General features: G+C 45.3%; 2 protein-coding genes and 1 long non-coding RNA gene across 3 annotated transcripts; 1 reads left to right on the top strand and 2 right to left on the bottom strand.

The window, feature by feature from the left end:
* Positions 1-5,563: 5,563 nt before the first annotated feature.
* Positions 5,564-6,649, top strand: LOC112883139. The gene is made up of 2 exons (XR_003226759.1): positions 5,564-5,946; positions 6,103-6,649. It is a non-coding gene; the product is annotated as an uncharacterized LOC112883139 (long non-coding RNA).
* A 687-nt stretch (positions 6,650-7,336) lies between these two features.
* LOC112883138 (CASP-like protein 1D1) lies at positions 7,337-9,413 on the bottom strand. Its single transcript, XM_025948381.1, has 3 exons — positions 9,064-9,413; positions 8,822-8,933; positions 7,337-7,841 (listed from the first exon to the last, which is right to left on the bottom strand). The coding sequence occupies exons 1-3, from the start codon at positions 9,297-9,299 to the stop codon at positions 7,620-7,622; spliced, it is 570 nt and encodes a 189-aa protein (XP_025804166.1). The 5' UTR covers positions 9,300-9,413; the 3' UTR covers positions 7,337-7,619.
* A 2,328-nt stretch (positions 9,414-11,741) lies between these two features.
* On the bottom strand, positions 11,742-14,399 carry LOC112881780 (sigma intracellular receptor 2-like). Its single transcript, XM_025946645.1, has 3 exons — positions 13,955-14,399; positions 13,154-13,330; positions 11,742-12,060 (listed from the first exon to the last, which is right to left on the bottom strand). The coding sequence occupies exons 1-2, from the start codon at positions 14,276-14,278 to the stop codon at positions 13,154-13,156; spliced, it is 501 nt and encodes a 166-aa protein (XP_025802430.1). The 5' UTR covers positions 14,279-14,399; the 3' UTR covers positions 11,742-12,060.

Consider the following 14,399-nt stretch of genomic DNA (forward strand, 5'->3'; position numbering starts at 1 on the left):
CCCGGTGAGGCAAGCAAAGCGAAGGCACGGGAGGGGCGTGGCCGGCTCCACAAGGGAAAAAATCACCTTATTCCACCCAAGACAGAATAATTCCTTTAGCCCTGAAAATTGAACGGCATCGCGTTACAACTTTTGTTTTGTGGCCAAATATGTGATACTGCTCCTTAGAAAAACTACTCAATCCATATCAAAATATTTATCGTTATTATTATAACTTTACCATTTATCTTATTTAAAAAATTATATAAATACCATCTATTTTGTTTGTGATATGCTTTACTATTATAAATATTTTAAGTATGATTTAAATTTTTTATATATTTGAAAAAAAATAAAATAAATGGTTAAAATTATAAAAAATAATTAACAATAACAAATATTTTGATACGGAGAGTTCGCGCACGGCCTTCTGTGATACTGCCATTAGACTGGCTAAGGCAATCTCCAGCGATATTCTCCAAATCCCATCCTCTTCCTTTTTCCTCCGTAGCAACTTCATTCTCTATACCAAACCAAACTCCAACAACATCCTCTATTTCCGTCTTCTATACCTTACAATATTACTTTTCTATCCTTTCTTCCAACCTCCGTTTCCCCGCAGCGCCGCCCGCCGCGCCCCGCCGCCTCGTAGCCCCGCCGCGCCCCGCCGCCCCGCCGCCCGGCAGCGCCGCCTGCCGCGCCCCGCAGCACTCCCTCCCACTCTCGCGAGTTCCTCTGTGCGACCGGGATGGAGGACGCCGCTCCTGCCTTCCTCTGTGCGGGACGCAGCGCTCCTCCTCCATTTTACCGCACGCGATAGCGGCCCGCGCTGGAGCGATACGGGTGCTACAGTATCCCGTATTTTAGAGAACATATGCTTTTACCGCACACCGATGGAGATAGCCTAATCGCTGGGGGCCGGGGCTCCTCCCTCCCTTTCACGCTCGCCCGTGCGCCCAGTTCGCGCTGAAGCGAAGCCCCTTCGAGGCCGGCCGCCATTGGCCCGAGCAGGAAGACTCGCTCATGGATTTGGTGCTTTGCAGATTGGGCCCTGCAGAATCCAATAATCTATCTCTTTTCTTTATGTTGACTCCTTATATTTTAACTCCCTACTTTTCTTTTTCTATAACGCCCCCTGCTTTTCTTTAAAGAATCGCAATCCAATCCAAGGCTTTTGACACATAGAGAGAAAATAGACGCGATTGAAGTGTAGGGATGAATTTATTAGGGAAGTGTGTGAGTAAGTCTCCCAAAAAAACCTAAAACTGACATTGTGGCATCCCTGATAACCAGTTATTAGGGAAGATTTATTGGAAATGCTCTTAGTGAGCATATGTATGGAGCTCAAAATATACATGTTACCTTGCTCATCCGACCCAGTCATCCAAGCTCAGCAACTCAACTCGTCGAAGCAATCTTTTCCATTCAATTAACCAAACATATACTTGTCGCATGTATCCAGACGTTGGTCGAAGCTGGTGAGGCCGAGCTAGCGCCAAGGCGAAATTGCGAGGGTTAACTTTGGGACCGTTTGGTTTGAAGGGGTTTATTATAAGCCCCACCAATAAACCCCCTAATAAAACTCTTTTTATCTCAATATGAGGGCTTATTGGTGAGGCTTATGCCTATAAACCCCATAAACCTATAAACCCCTTAAACGGATACTTATGGAGCTTATTTTATGTAAACCCCATAAATATCTCTCGTCTTTCCTCTATCCCCTACAACCAAACACCATTTTGGTTTTATAATAAACCCCTCCACGTAAGAGGTTTATGGGATTATAATAAGCCTCTCCAAACCAAACAAGCTCTTTGCAATGGTGTTGTGTTGCCTACGTGTACTGTTTACTAGCCATTAGCCAATTAATGCATGGCGTGTGCTAGTTGACATTGTATATATCCCATAAAAACTACATTGCCAATAGCAAGTACAGTGTCATGACACACTCACATACAACAATCAACCATGAGAGAAGAGTGCGTACGTGATCACGCATGGTGATTAACATATACATGGCGCTGCAAAACATTAAAAACATTCCAACTAACAAAAAGTCCATACGGCTACGTAAACAAATTAAATGCTATATATGAAAAGACAAAATAGCCAGTTTCATCCCTCAACTTCCTTCCAAGGCTCAAATTCATCCCTTAACTATTTAATAGGCTATTAAGCCTCAAACTTTTTATTTAGTAATTGTTTAATATAACAAATTACTTTTAAATATTTTTCCAAACACGTGACACGGGCATCTCCACTAGTTCTTTAAAAACAAACAAGAATCCAATACTTCGGATTCAAATTCGCATTCATGTCGTTAAAAAATTGACTGAAAACATAAATTATTTTTAAATATTTTTTTGAAATAGGCACGTGCATCTCCACTAGTTCTTTAAAAGAAAATAATAATAAGATATTTCGGATTCAAATTCGCATTCAGATCCTTCAAAAATTGACTAAAATCATGACAAAAAATAGCCAATTGTTAGGTACACTGAGCCTAATTGGTTGGCTTCCAGTTTTTGCCCCGTCAAAGTCAGGGCATGCAAATAAAATTTGGCTATCACTTGGTTCATCTCTAAAAATTGGCACTTCAATATTTGTGACCAAACCATGGCAAGTTACTAGAAACCTCTTAAACCTTACAAGAAAAAAATATTGCTTGCCACTTTTTAGCACTATAAACCAAATGAATACGAAATTTTTTATCTACACTTTGGCCTGCTCTGATTTTGGCAAGCTAATATCTTAGCTTGCCATGATTTTAGCTCGGCAAAAATTGGTATCCAACCAAGCAAGCTCAAACTCCCAAAGGAAAATACCTTATGGGCTCAGCTTTGGAGTTTTTCGGTCCAGGACTGATGATGGATTTTTGAAAATTGTTCTGAAATTTTTTACTAGATTTAGATTTTAGTTGGTCTAAGAGAGCTAAGAGTTTGGGAAAAAGTATTGCAACACACATATGTAATATATGCAAGGTTTAAATTTTAAAATAATTTTAGTTATTCCTTAATATCTTTATCCAGATCATAATATATACACCCTTGGTGTCCTAATCCAATACTAATCACTCGCCCTTGCCAAACAGAGATGCATCCCACCAATAATGTGTCGCTAATATAATAGAGTTGGAGCGAAACCGTGAGGTCCGTGAGCGAGAGAGGCGGTGGGTGTTGACCCGGGGAGCCCACGCGGAAGGGCCTCAGCTTAACTCTGATGTGACCGAATAAAATTGCTAAGTCTAGACGGCCAAGCGGAAATGGCCGGTTGAGGAATTAAGTTTAAAGAAGATAGTACCAGCCTAGCCTAGCCCAAACTACTAATTACCGTAGCCGCTACGAAACTAATTAAATTCTATAGTACCAGCCTAGATGGCCCGGCCCAAATACAAGCTATAGTAGCCGCTACGAAAGATAATACTATATAAACATCTAAACCTAGTGCATACTAAAAACCCATCCTTTCCCCTCCGCCGCTGCCACCCTGCTCGATCCATCCCTTGCCACCCCCACGACACCGGGATGCGCGTTCGGATGACGCTTTCCAAGTGGGCCGACGCCCTTCTACTATGCCAGCACCGCGTCCGATGGCATCGCGGCCGTGATTGGGGCATACTTCTTCGCCATGTCATCTGCCTAGCCACCCACCCTAGTGCTCCGCGGCATGTCTCTGGCTGCCGCAGCGGAGTGTGTGTTGCTGCATTTCGTGCGAAGCTCCCCCACGGTACCAACGACACGGCAATAGCCGGCTAAGTGGGCCTCAGCTCCCTCTCCAGCTCCGCGGGCCTCGACGCATCATACGTCGGCTCGGGCCTCGGCTCCCTCTCTAGCTCAGCTCCCTCTAGCTAGGTGTAATATGTGCAACTTAGCCGTTATAGTGTGTTACATAAGAAAGTAGTTATTATAGTTATTTGAACAATGCCTTAGACTTTTTTTGTTTGTTTTAGTCATGTGAATTATTCTTTTTCTTCATTTCTACATTACATTCTCTACATCAAGCCTTCTTTTTCTATGTGATTTGTAACAATGTTGTTTCTCACGTAACATGTCAGGTGGTTATGTTCAGTGCAGCTTGGCCTCTTGCTGTCCACGGTCTACCGGCTACCCCAAGAATTTATGGATCCAAATCCAATAAAGGTTCTTATCTATTTTTTGCTTTTATTGAAGATTAGGGTGACTCTAATACCCACTAAGCTGAGGACTACACCTATAATAAACCAACTCACTAGAATAAATTAGTCTCTTTTATTACTAAACCAACTCACTAGAATAAGTCAGTCTCTTTTATTACTAGTTACTTAGTGTATTGGGTCATTTCGACGGTAGGGCTGCCTTTTCACTTTCGGGTGGCAAAACCTACCAACAGATGAAGCTGACTTATGCACTAAGTACTTAAAAAATATATAGCTTAACCGAGAGACTAACACTTACAGCAACAAAACTTTATTACGACACAACAATACTACACAAGAGCATACAACGCTCACTTCTTTAGTGGCTGGCCTAGCACTCACCATTCTTTCTTACTCTCTCCTACCTAGCACTACCACCCTCTTGCTCTCATCTAGCATGCTCATGGTTGGATGCCATAGCAAGGGAGGGGATCTCTATTTGTAGGCAGAGAGGGACCAAGATATTAAGACAAGTACCCCCTTTCTAGAGAATTTCTAAGTATTCTAACATTTTCTAGTTCTATTTATTACTAATTCTAGAGTGCTCCATGGAAAATATCATCTTCATGCATGGTGGAGAATACTCTAGAAGATTGCCTTGCATTATTTTCAACACTCCCCCTCATGGCAAACTTCTCTCTAGAGTTGTCTTCCAGACAATATCGAGTGCCTTTCGGAACTTCTCAAACTTTGCCTTGTGAAGACCTTGGTGAGAATATCACCAATACGCTCTTTTATCTTGGTAGGCACCATCTCAATCTCTCCCTCAAGAACCTTTTCTCTTATGTAGTGATAGTGAACATCTATGCGCTTGGTCCTTGCGTGGAATACTGAATTTTCCGCTAAACAAATAGAAGATAGATTATATATAAAAAAAATTCTTACTTGGTATTCTGCCGGCTGGTGGAGATCCTCCATTAACCGCTTGAGCGAGGTACTTTTTTGTGCTGTTATTGCTGCCGATTAATACTCTGCTGTAGAGATATAGGATAGGATAGGATAGGATAGCATACGTGGATCCCGCAGGCCAGGCGAGGCGTTGATCGCAAACAACGCAGAACCAGAGAACAACTTTGTCTCCGTTGGGGCCAGAGCGTACGCATCCAGGAGATTGAGAACAAGAAGCGCGAGCGTGGATTTTTCGGCGGTGCCGGTCCAGACAAGTAAGTTTCTAACTGTAGATGTGCATTAGTTTTCGTGTAGCTACTGGCGAAAGAAAACAAACTTGATGATCAACAAAAGTGTAGCCACTGCGAAAGAAAACAAACTCGTGATCATTAACTCAAGTCATTGGTCATCACCGATCATCAATCCCCTTATGCTACAAAATAACAAGGAGGGGTGGGCCGAGCAGTGTAAAGAATATGCCTGGTGAAGGGAACGTGACGCACACAAATATCTCCAGGGGGGACGAGGCGCATGGGCAACGGGGGCAGCGAGGCACGGCGCCCATAAATAAACGTTTCGCAGCAATCTCGAAGCTGCTGCATCTACCCGGACCGGTACCGGTGGTTTACATCTCCCGAAGAAGCGCGACGATACAGGGAGAGATCGATCGACATGGCTTCGTTGCGACGGCTGCTGCGGCTATAGAGGATCCCGGCCGTCCTCGGCGTAGCCCGGCGTCCAGCGCCGCCACCTCCCGCCGGCGCTCCCCTCAGCCTCCGGACCTTCTTCACCAGCAGCGGCGGCGCATGCAAGGCGCCGCCACCTCTGGCTCGGACCTCATCTGGAAGTGGTACGTATCACCAGAGGCACGACGAGATGGTGAGGTGGGACATGTATCTTGTCGGGTAAGCAAGCATTATGCAATTTGCCAGAATTCTTCGTGTACGATCTTCTTTTTCAATTTGTTGGTCCATTATTGCGTAACATCTTTGCGTAATGTGTAGCCATGGGGCGCGATTTATCTGATCAATTCCGTGCGCGCGTGCTTGCTTAACTGGCAGGTCCATGCATGAGCGGACTTTGGATCTCTTGTTTTTTGTGTTCGACTACACCTTCTTCGGAACCGGATCCGGATCGTCTGCAGTAGTGAGATTTGAACAGTAGAATGAGTGTAGTGCTACGGTGACCGGTGTTCATGGCGGTACTGTTTACCACCGTATCATACAATCTCATCCATCCATTCTAGATCGGACGGTCCTTATTCCTTCTGCCTCCCTCTGGTGTACTTTCCAAGTACTGCAGAGGATCTCATTTCCCTTCATCGGGATCCCGTGGTCTTTCGAGCTGTACCAGCACCCCCTCGCAATTCGCTGGAGAAACTGCCACTCTTAATTCTCGATCTATCGGCTGGTTCAATTAGTTTAGTTCACTTGGCGTTTACTTTTCATATATATAGCTAGGGTTTAGTTTCCGTAGCAGCATGTACCTTTTTCTTAGTTGGATGCATATGTTGATTATCATGCAGGATCATCATGTACTCTCTTATAGTTGATTACTGCTATTAAATTAAATGTGAATGTGTCATGACACTGTACTTGCCATTGACAATGCCGCTTTCATGGTCAATACTGTTTCTTTATTTACATGTCGTATTAGGTTTATCCTAAATTAAAGTCAGCTAACTTTAACCAAATCTATAGAAAAATATAGCAACAATTATATTATCCAACATATGCACTGTCAACGTATACTTCATGATGGATTCAACAAAACAAATTTGGTATTGTAAATATTATTGTTTTTCTATAAATTTGGTCAAAGTTGGCCAAATTTGATTTAGGATAAATCTAATAAGATATGTAAATAAAAACAGAGAGAGTAGACAAATGTCTTATACATCTTAAACTCTTGTTCCTTTTCTTTTGTCATACATACGGGTGAGAACAGTTTTGATGGCTTCCCTGCTCGAGGACGATGCCTCGTATCATAATCTGTCCTGAAATCACTGCAATACCTTCTAAAATCATACTTTGTCCGCATGTGAGCGACTACTTCGTTCCGGTTTGGGGAGAGAACCGGCTGAGAGAGAACGAGAGAGGACAGCGATGTGCATGGCAAAACACAGGGGTGGAATTGGGACGGTGCAAAACCGTGGGAGGGGGGTTGCTACCGTTGAGAGATGGGCAGGCTCAATCCATCCATTGAGACCACCTCTCATAGTGGTCTCTGGCGTTGGCCATGCTCCCAACTAGTAGGCAGGTAATGCAAGTAGTAGATGTTGTTGCCCAAACAGCAGATAATGAAACGAGGACTGACATTTACAGAAAATACACGGCAAATAAACGATGATGGATGGTCCGGAAAACACCTGAGAGTGAGACAAACAACAGTAGTTTACACACGATGCAGCACATCATCTCTACATTTTCCCCTTCAACAAATCAGCTACACTAGACGTCATTCATCATCACGTACATGGACGATCATGGATGCCAACGGGAAATAGTGAAATAATACACATACTGGACGGCACCATGGACTCCGAGCAGTCGTCCCCGGCCGGCGATGCCCCGATCGATCAGCGGCTGCGGCGGTAGAGGGAGTAGGCGTTGAGGACGGCGAGGAGGACGAGGATGATGGAGGCGACGAGGGCGAGGAAGACGGAGCTGCCGATGTGGCGGCAGAACTTGCCGTAGGTGTCGCAGATCTTGTTCCACCGGGTGTGCGAGTTGCCCTTGAGCCCGATCCACGCCACGCCGCCGCCCGAGCCCGTCGCCGAAGCCATCACCGCCGCGTAGAACTGCCGTGCAACAGCAGCAGACGCGCAAAGCAGGCATTAAATGAATACGTTTCGTCATGTCGCTCTTCAATACTGTTAACTCTTTGACCATATTTCAAGGGTGGGCCCAGTGATCTTGGTTTTGCTATATACTCCCCCATCAAGAGAGTAATTGCAGTTTTCTAGACAGATATAAGTACTGTTGTCAAATGACCCTAATACTCCTATTAACTAGCAAAATCCGCCTGTTTAGACACGCTGTCTTTTTTTTGCTGGTTTAAATTACGGCATTTAAGGTAATTAAGCATGGCAAATATGTTTTAGCCACTTGATTAGGTAAGTTAGGTAACTGAGTGAGTCCCAGTACTTGTGGTCCAATTCTAGGATTGTATTTTGTTTGTAGGATTTTTTTTTTTTGCAAATGCTAGAATTGCAGCTTTATGGGGGCGGAGGGAGTACCCCATCAGTTGCTAGCTTACTACCACTATTTAGATTTGACTTTGCCCAATTTTTTTAGCCACTATTTTGCTACACATGCCACATGGATAGTTCATTGTTTTATTTATCATAGGAGCGTCTATCTTTAATTCCTGGCAAAAAAAATTATACTACCCAGAAAAACTAACGTTTCAGACAGCAGAAATGAGCTACATGCAAGTCTTGTTGGCTGTCTGAAATGTCAGCTTTTGCTGAATGCATCAGGGAAACTTACATCTGGTAATAATATTACTATATTTTTTATGTTAAAAAAATTGAAACCTACTACTGCCGGCACCAAAACATTTAGTTCCAAGGAAGGGGTAGGATATGCTAGAGCTAAAGCGCAACATGAGCGCCATCAAATTAAAGAAGGGAAAGAAAAAACAAGTTGAGAAAAATTACTTGTTTGAAATATCTTATGAAAATCATGTCATGTAATATATATACGAAAATTTAATTAGAAGAGGAGGAAGGAGCAGATCGTATGCTGTTGAAGTCGTCGTAATTAATAAGGCGCTCACCACATCGAGCAGGAGGAGGATGAAGAGGGTCCTGGCGGTGGGGGGCCTCAGCGAGCCGAGGGCCGTGAGCAGGCTGTACAGGCACGTCGCGCACAGCGCCACCAGCAGGTATCTGCATACGTGGCGAGCGAGAGAACAACACCAAGACGGGTCAGAAACCAAAGGGATCAGTGCAAGCGATCAGCAGCGACGAACGCACACCTCGACGAACGAAGCAACAAACAATCAAAGCTGCTACTCACATGAGCGCGGGCGAGTGGTTGAACTTGGCCTCCATGGGCACGACGGCCCCCAGCACGGGGACGGGGAACAGCACGGTCTGCTTGGCGGTGGCCAGCACGACGAGCGCCGCCAGCGTCACCGCGAACAGGAGCGCCCGCAGGGCCAGCTCCGCGCCGGGGAAGCCGCCCGCCGGAGCGGGGGGGGCCGGCGCCGCGGCCTTGCCGGACTCCGCCGTCGTGGCGTCCACGGTGGCCATGTCTGCTAGCTACCTTCGCGCGCGCGTGCACTAGCTAGTGGCTTAGCCACAGAAGCTGTGGGGTGGTGGTCGTCGCGACTCGCGAGGCTGGCTGTTACGCTGCGGCACAGGGCTGCCGCCCGGGTGCTTCCTATCCTATATAGCCGCCGGCCGGCCGGGTGGGACTGGGTGCGGCAGCGGCGCACGGCGACACGATGGCACGTGAGAACGCGACGTCAACTTGTTGCGATACGGGAGGATCCGCAGGTGCCGGCCGGGCGTCTCTAGTAGTGTGGACGATTTTTTTTTTGTCTTTTTTGTTCCCACTAGCTGGATCGGAGGCGCTGGAGCTGGGTGGATTAGTCTCTTGGCCCTGTCTGACCAGTGACTGCTACTATAGTATGCTGCAGCCGATAAGCATGTAGAGGATCGGAATAGGATTAGCTAGCCGTTCTTGGACGCAAGCAGGCGACGACTAGTGTACGGCGGCGTCGTCGTCGCGTGAGCTTTGTTCACATCTGGAGAAAGTCAAGCAAGCTAGCGGCCTCTGCTTGTATCACTGTATGGATGCGTGCGTGCGCGTCCGGAAGAACAGTTCAGGTCCGGCCATGCTCGAAAGGTACGGGACCATGTTGTTGGAAGGCTCGGCTCGCCAGTTTTCCACTAGTTCAGCCTGTCGCTGGTGGCGATCTGACGGCCTGGAGGATCGGAGGACGATCGACAAAGCATGCGCAGGCGCTTTCTTCTCCGAGGGTGCGCTTTCCAGGATGCGGACCGATGATCCAAGTAGGAAGGGGCGTGAGTTCACAGCAGACAGAATATAGACGGCGATCACACACACGTCGTCTGCCTTCGATCGAGAAACTTGCGAGAGGTTATCAGCGCAACGGGTCCGGAGATCGAGAGGAGGGGAAATATGCAGTGGTATGCTTTCGTTTAGCATCGGTGCTTCCAAACAGGAGTGCTAATGGGGTGCTAAAGTTTAGCTAAATTAAAAACAACATTGCACGTGCTCTCGACTACGTTGTAAATGATAGGATCAACGCGACCAACCACGAACGCTAGCAAGGCTGCAGGAATCACGTACGATTAAAGACTGCTTATTGCCATCGTTGAAGATGCCGGCCACCGCTATCGATCCTTGCTGCCTTAACGACCAGGGTAGTAGCTAGGATCAACCTCCTGGAATTCGCATGGCCGCCTTGTTCCAACCAATGCAACCGGGCAGCTCGTTGGCGACCTTATCCAGAAACAGGCTGCAGCGGTTCACCATTATAGTTGGCTCATCTATCTCCGGTTGACAATGGTAATCCAAGCCAATTGCAGGGGAAGTTAATTAATTCATCGACGACTCAGGGCAAGAAGTTTGGAGATCGATCAACTCAACACGCTCCTAATTAACTACAGCAAGTCGCCTTAGAAGAATCGCGAGGGTGTGCAGTGTCGCATTGCATTGACTGCTTCGCGCACGTGCCTGTACAGTTGTACGCCCTCCATCTCCATGTTGTAGATTAAAAAAAAGGATATTTCAGTCACAGGCTGGACTAAACTTATTAATGACGTCTCTGCTGCGTAATGCTAGTAGCACGAAACTAAAAATATTTTTGCTGCCAAGATGGGTTTGACTCGAGGACCAGTGGTTTGTTTGAACCAAGGTTTTACTTTTATTTTTGCTCGGTCATGCCATGTACTCCTATTTCTCTAGGATTCACAGGCTTAACGTGTGACGCTCGCACACAGGACGAGGACCAACAAGCACCCGATTGCAAAGATGAATGATTGGTGTAGGACAAATGTCGTTACTGATTGGATTAGGTTTAATTCGTTCCTACGATGAACACGCAGCAGCAGGTACAGGTACGAATTAAATGTCACCATACCCATGTCACTGTCCCTTGAATTATCACGCAAAAACTATTAATTATCGGCCACTAGGTTTTGGTTAGTCAAAGAAGCAATATACTTCCTCCGTCAAATTATTAGTCAATTTGGCTTATATATATATATATATATACATTATGTCTAGGTGCATTGCAAAGTTTATAAATCTAGAAAAAACTAAAACAACTAATAATTTAGAACGGATGGAACGGAGAGGTACATGCTAGGCAATTAATGTGCAAGAATGCATCCATCTCTTTCGGCCACCAAAGGACTCCACTGGCTCGAGCTGATCGTGCAGGAATTACTAATGAACTCGGCAGTCAGGGTCCCCTCATGATATTCACAGATATTCTAACATGCCGCAATGTTTATCTCAACCAGGTATGCTCAATAATAAATCCTTGAAAAATGAAACCAAAAAAAGATGGGGGCAAGGCTTTGGAGTGTGGACTTGGGCAAGAATCGGTTAGGGTGGACTTTTTGAACAAAAATGAAAGCAAAAGCATGGTTATATGCCAAAGAGATAATGCCTGGAACTTTCTGCAACTACGGTCACAACTCACAAAGAACAATGCCAGAGGTTGAATCGGGTCGCCAAGTAAATAGAACAATGCCTTAATTACCAGGGCGTGGTCCAAGGTGGAAATTGCAAATAAAGTCAATACAAATATGACTTTTCAGAGAAAATGGAAGACAAATCCTGCAGGAATTGCCTCTATATTGTCTGTCTTTTTAACATATGCTAGCATAAATTATGAATATCCCCAAAAGAACCTTGAAATACTGGGAGTAGGAACCTGATCCAGATCCTCTTCTTCTGAGAAGGTCCAAGTGGTGAACCAGCATTAGAGCTTTGGTGCAACTCTGTCTGGACCCAGAAATTTCTCCAAGCCACATACTGCAATGATTAGAGCAACCTTTTAAAAAATAAATCGAGAAAAAGGAATACAAGAACATGGTAGCTCAAAAGTAATGGACAGTCATTCCTCCATGGAGTCGATACTGAATATTGCAGTGATTTCATAGTGTGAGAGAAGCTCTATGTGTTCTTTTGGCTACAACACACAGCTGAGGTTTAACCTGAATATAGAAGCTACATATTTTGAGCATATATATTATATAGTATCAGTAGTTTTGGAGTACTTGTGGTTATAACCAAACATTTCGTGTGGATCTATTTTATATATGGTAGTCAACTCAACAAGACATGGTAAGTATTTAAATCCTATGTTTTTCCTCAATTTCAGATTCAGGTAAAGTGTTTGTGCTGTAGCTGTAAATTTACAGAAAAAGGCAGCTATGTAAGTGTGCCATAAAGCAACCCTTTGCCAATTAGAGGGCTTCGAATAGTATGAGTAATAAGATTATGTTTGAAAGAACTCAGCAGCTATGGTTGCTGCTGAAGAACCTGGGTGTCGTAGATTTACAGACAATAATCATAATATCATATGGTTTCATGAAACCCTAAGCAAACCAATAACTTTAGGATAACATGCCAATCCAACATGCTGTTGATGACCAGTTTTCTTATTGTTAGCATGCCAAAGATGGAAAGGCCAGCAGTACAGAGTGGCGTTATAGGAGGGGATCAACCTATCAGCTTGGGCTAGAATCGGTTAGGATAGGTGTTCAGACTGATAATCAAGTAATCAACAACGTGTTATATGCCAGAAGCCATAAATCCCACAGTTTTCTGCTAATATGACTATACAACATGTGATTCTACAATAGTTACTCTATCAATAAATGTTGAAATTTGAAATCACCTATCAAAAAACGATGAAAATAACATCATATTTTACAGGACACAGTCAAAAGGGGGAAGAAAAGGCAAAATAAGGGCTAGAGAGGCATGATCCTGATGGGAATAAACAAACAGCACTTTCTGGATCAATTTCAAACTTATATCATGTAGCTTTTCCAAAATATCCAGAGAACAGAATATGAATTATGCTAAAAAAATTGTAGAAATGCAGGGAACAGAAACTGACCTAGACTCTCTTCTTCCGAGAAGAAGGCCCAAGTGATGAACCAGCGGTAGCGCGTGGAGAGCATGAGCAAAGTCCACGTAGAATCGCAATGACAGCAAAAGCGGCAAAAGGAACATACACCTGAAGCAATTTTGGCGTTGCTTTGCCCGAACCTAACAGCTCACCAAGTACGGCAGACTGCAACAATTAAAGTAAATTTTTAAAAATGGATAAGGATACTCTCCTGCGTGTTCGAGGAAAAAAATGAATAAGGATAGACAAGAACAGAATTGCATTGTCATTTTGAAGGAGAAAAATAATAAACATGCTCACATCAATCATAACAGGTAGTCATTCCTCCAGGGAGTCAATATTGAATTTCGGAATGGTTTGGTGTCTGATGTTGTAACAAACATTAAGTGCTGTGCAACTACTTTAATCCAACACTGCAGTTGAGATCTAACCCAATATAAAGCCGCACATTTATTATAGCATATTTGGATAAAGGGAACCACAGCTCAGAAAGCATTAAAGTGCTGGCAGTAGGTGTCTGAAATCAACAACTAGAAGAAATGCAATTGATGCAGTTTCCAGCAATGTTTGGTTTGACGCCAGCCAATCATATTCAATCTACGCACAAGAAACTAGGTAGGAACTCCACATCCAATTGAGTTTATTGTGTATGATTGTGCATCAACCATCTAGTGTACTGGATCTGGAGCAGAGCTGCAGCGGTGACATACGAATTTCACGGAATTCCAGACATGTATTGGACCTGTTAAAACCGCCACCAGAATGGGGGAGGGGGGAAGGCGACCTTACCATGGAGGTGAGGGTGGAGACGCCGGCCATGAGGGAGGTGGTGGCGACCCAGCGGCGGCGGGTGAGGATACCGTAGAGGGTGGCGACGGCGAGCGGCCACTGGAAGGCGAGCTCGAGGCAGATAATGCCGCGGAAGAAGCCGGGGGGCCGGGCCATGAGGTAGTCGCCGAACTCGGCGGTGTACCAGCGCTTGAGCTCCACGAGCGGCGCCGGGTGGAGGCCGGGCGGGAGGACGGACTGCGCGTCCATCAGCGGGGCCGCGACGGCGATGGCGAGGGAGAAGACCGCGACGGCCAGGTCAGCCGCTGCCGAGACGACACCCATCGCCCCGAGCGCGCCGGTGGATCTGCTGGCGCTTTGGGCGGTTGGCTGCCGGGAGGATGATGGGATCTCGAGCAGGAGAGAGTTGGGTTTGAATGTTGTAGGTGTGTGGAGTCTGATGACG

The sequence above is a fragment of the Panicum hallii genome, chromosome 2 (assembly GCF_002211085.1).
Source record: "Panicum hallii strain FIL2 chromosome 2, PHallii_v3.1, whole genome shotgun sequence".
NCBI classification, from domain to species: Eukaryota; Viridiplantae; Streptophyta; class Magnoliopsida; order Poales; family Poaceae; genus Panicum; species Panicum hallii.

Coding starts and splice junctions, on each gene's coding strand:
- LOC112883138 (XM_025948381.1), bottom strand. CDS start 9,299: ATGGCCACCGTGGACGCCACGACGGCGGAGTCCGGCAAGGCCGCGGCG. Junction 8,934..9,063: donor AACCACTCGCCCGCGCTCAT/GTGAGTAGCAGC, acceptor CCACGTATGCAG/ATACCTGCTGGTGGCGCTGT. Junction 7,842..8,821: donor TCCTCCTCCTGCTCGATGTG/GTGAGCGCCTTA, acceptor GTTGCACGGCAG/TTCTACGCGGCGGTGATGGC.
- LOC112881780 (XM_025946645.1), bottom strand. CDS start 14,278: ATGGGTGTCGTCTCGGCAGCGGCTGACCTGGCCGTCGCGGTCTTCTCC. Junction 13,331..13,954: donor TCTCCACCCTCACCTCCATG/GTAAGGTCGCCT, acceptor TAATTGTTGCAG/TCTGCCGTACTTGGTGAGCT.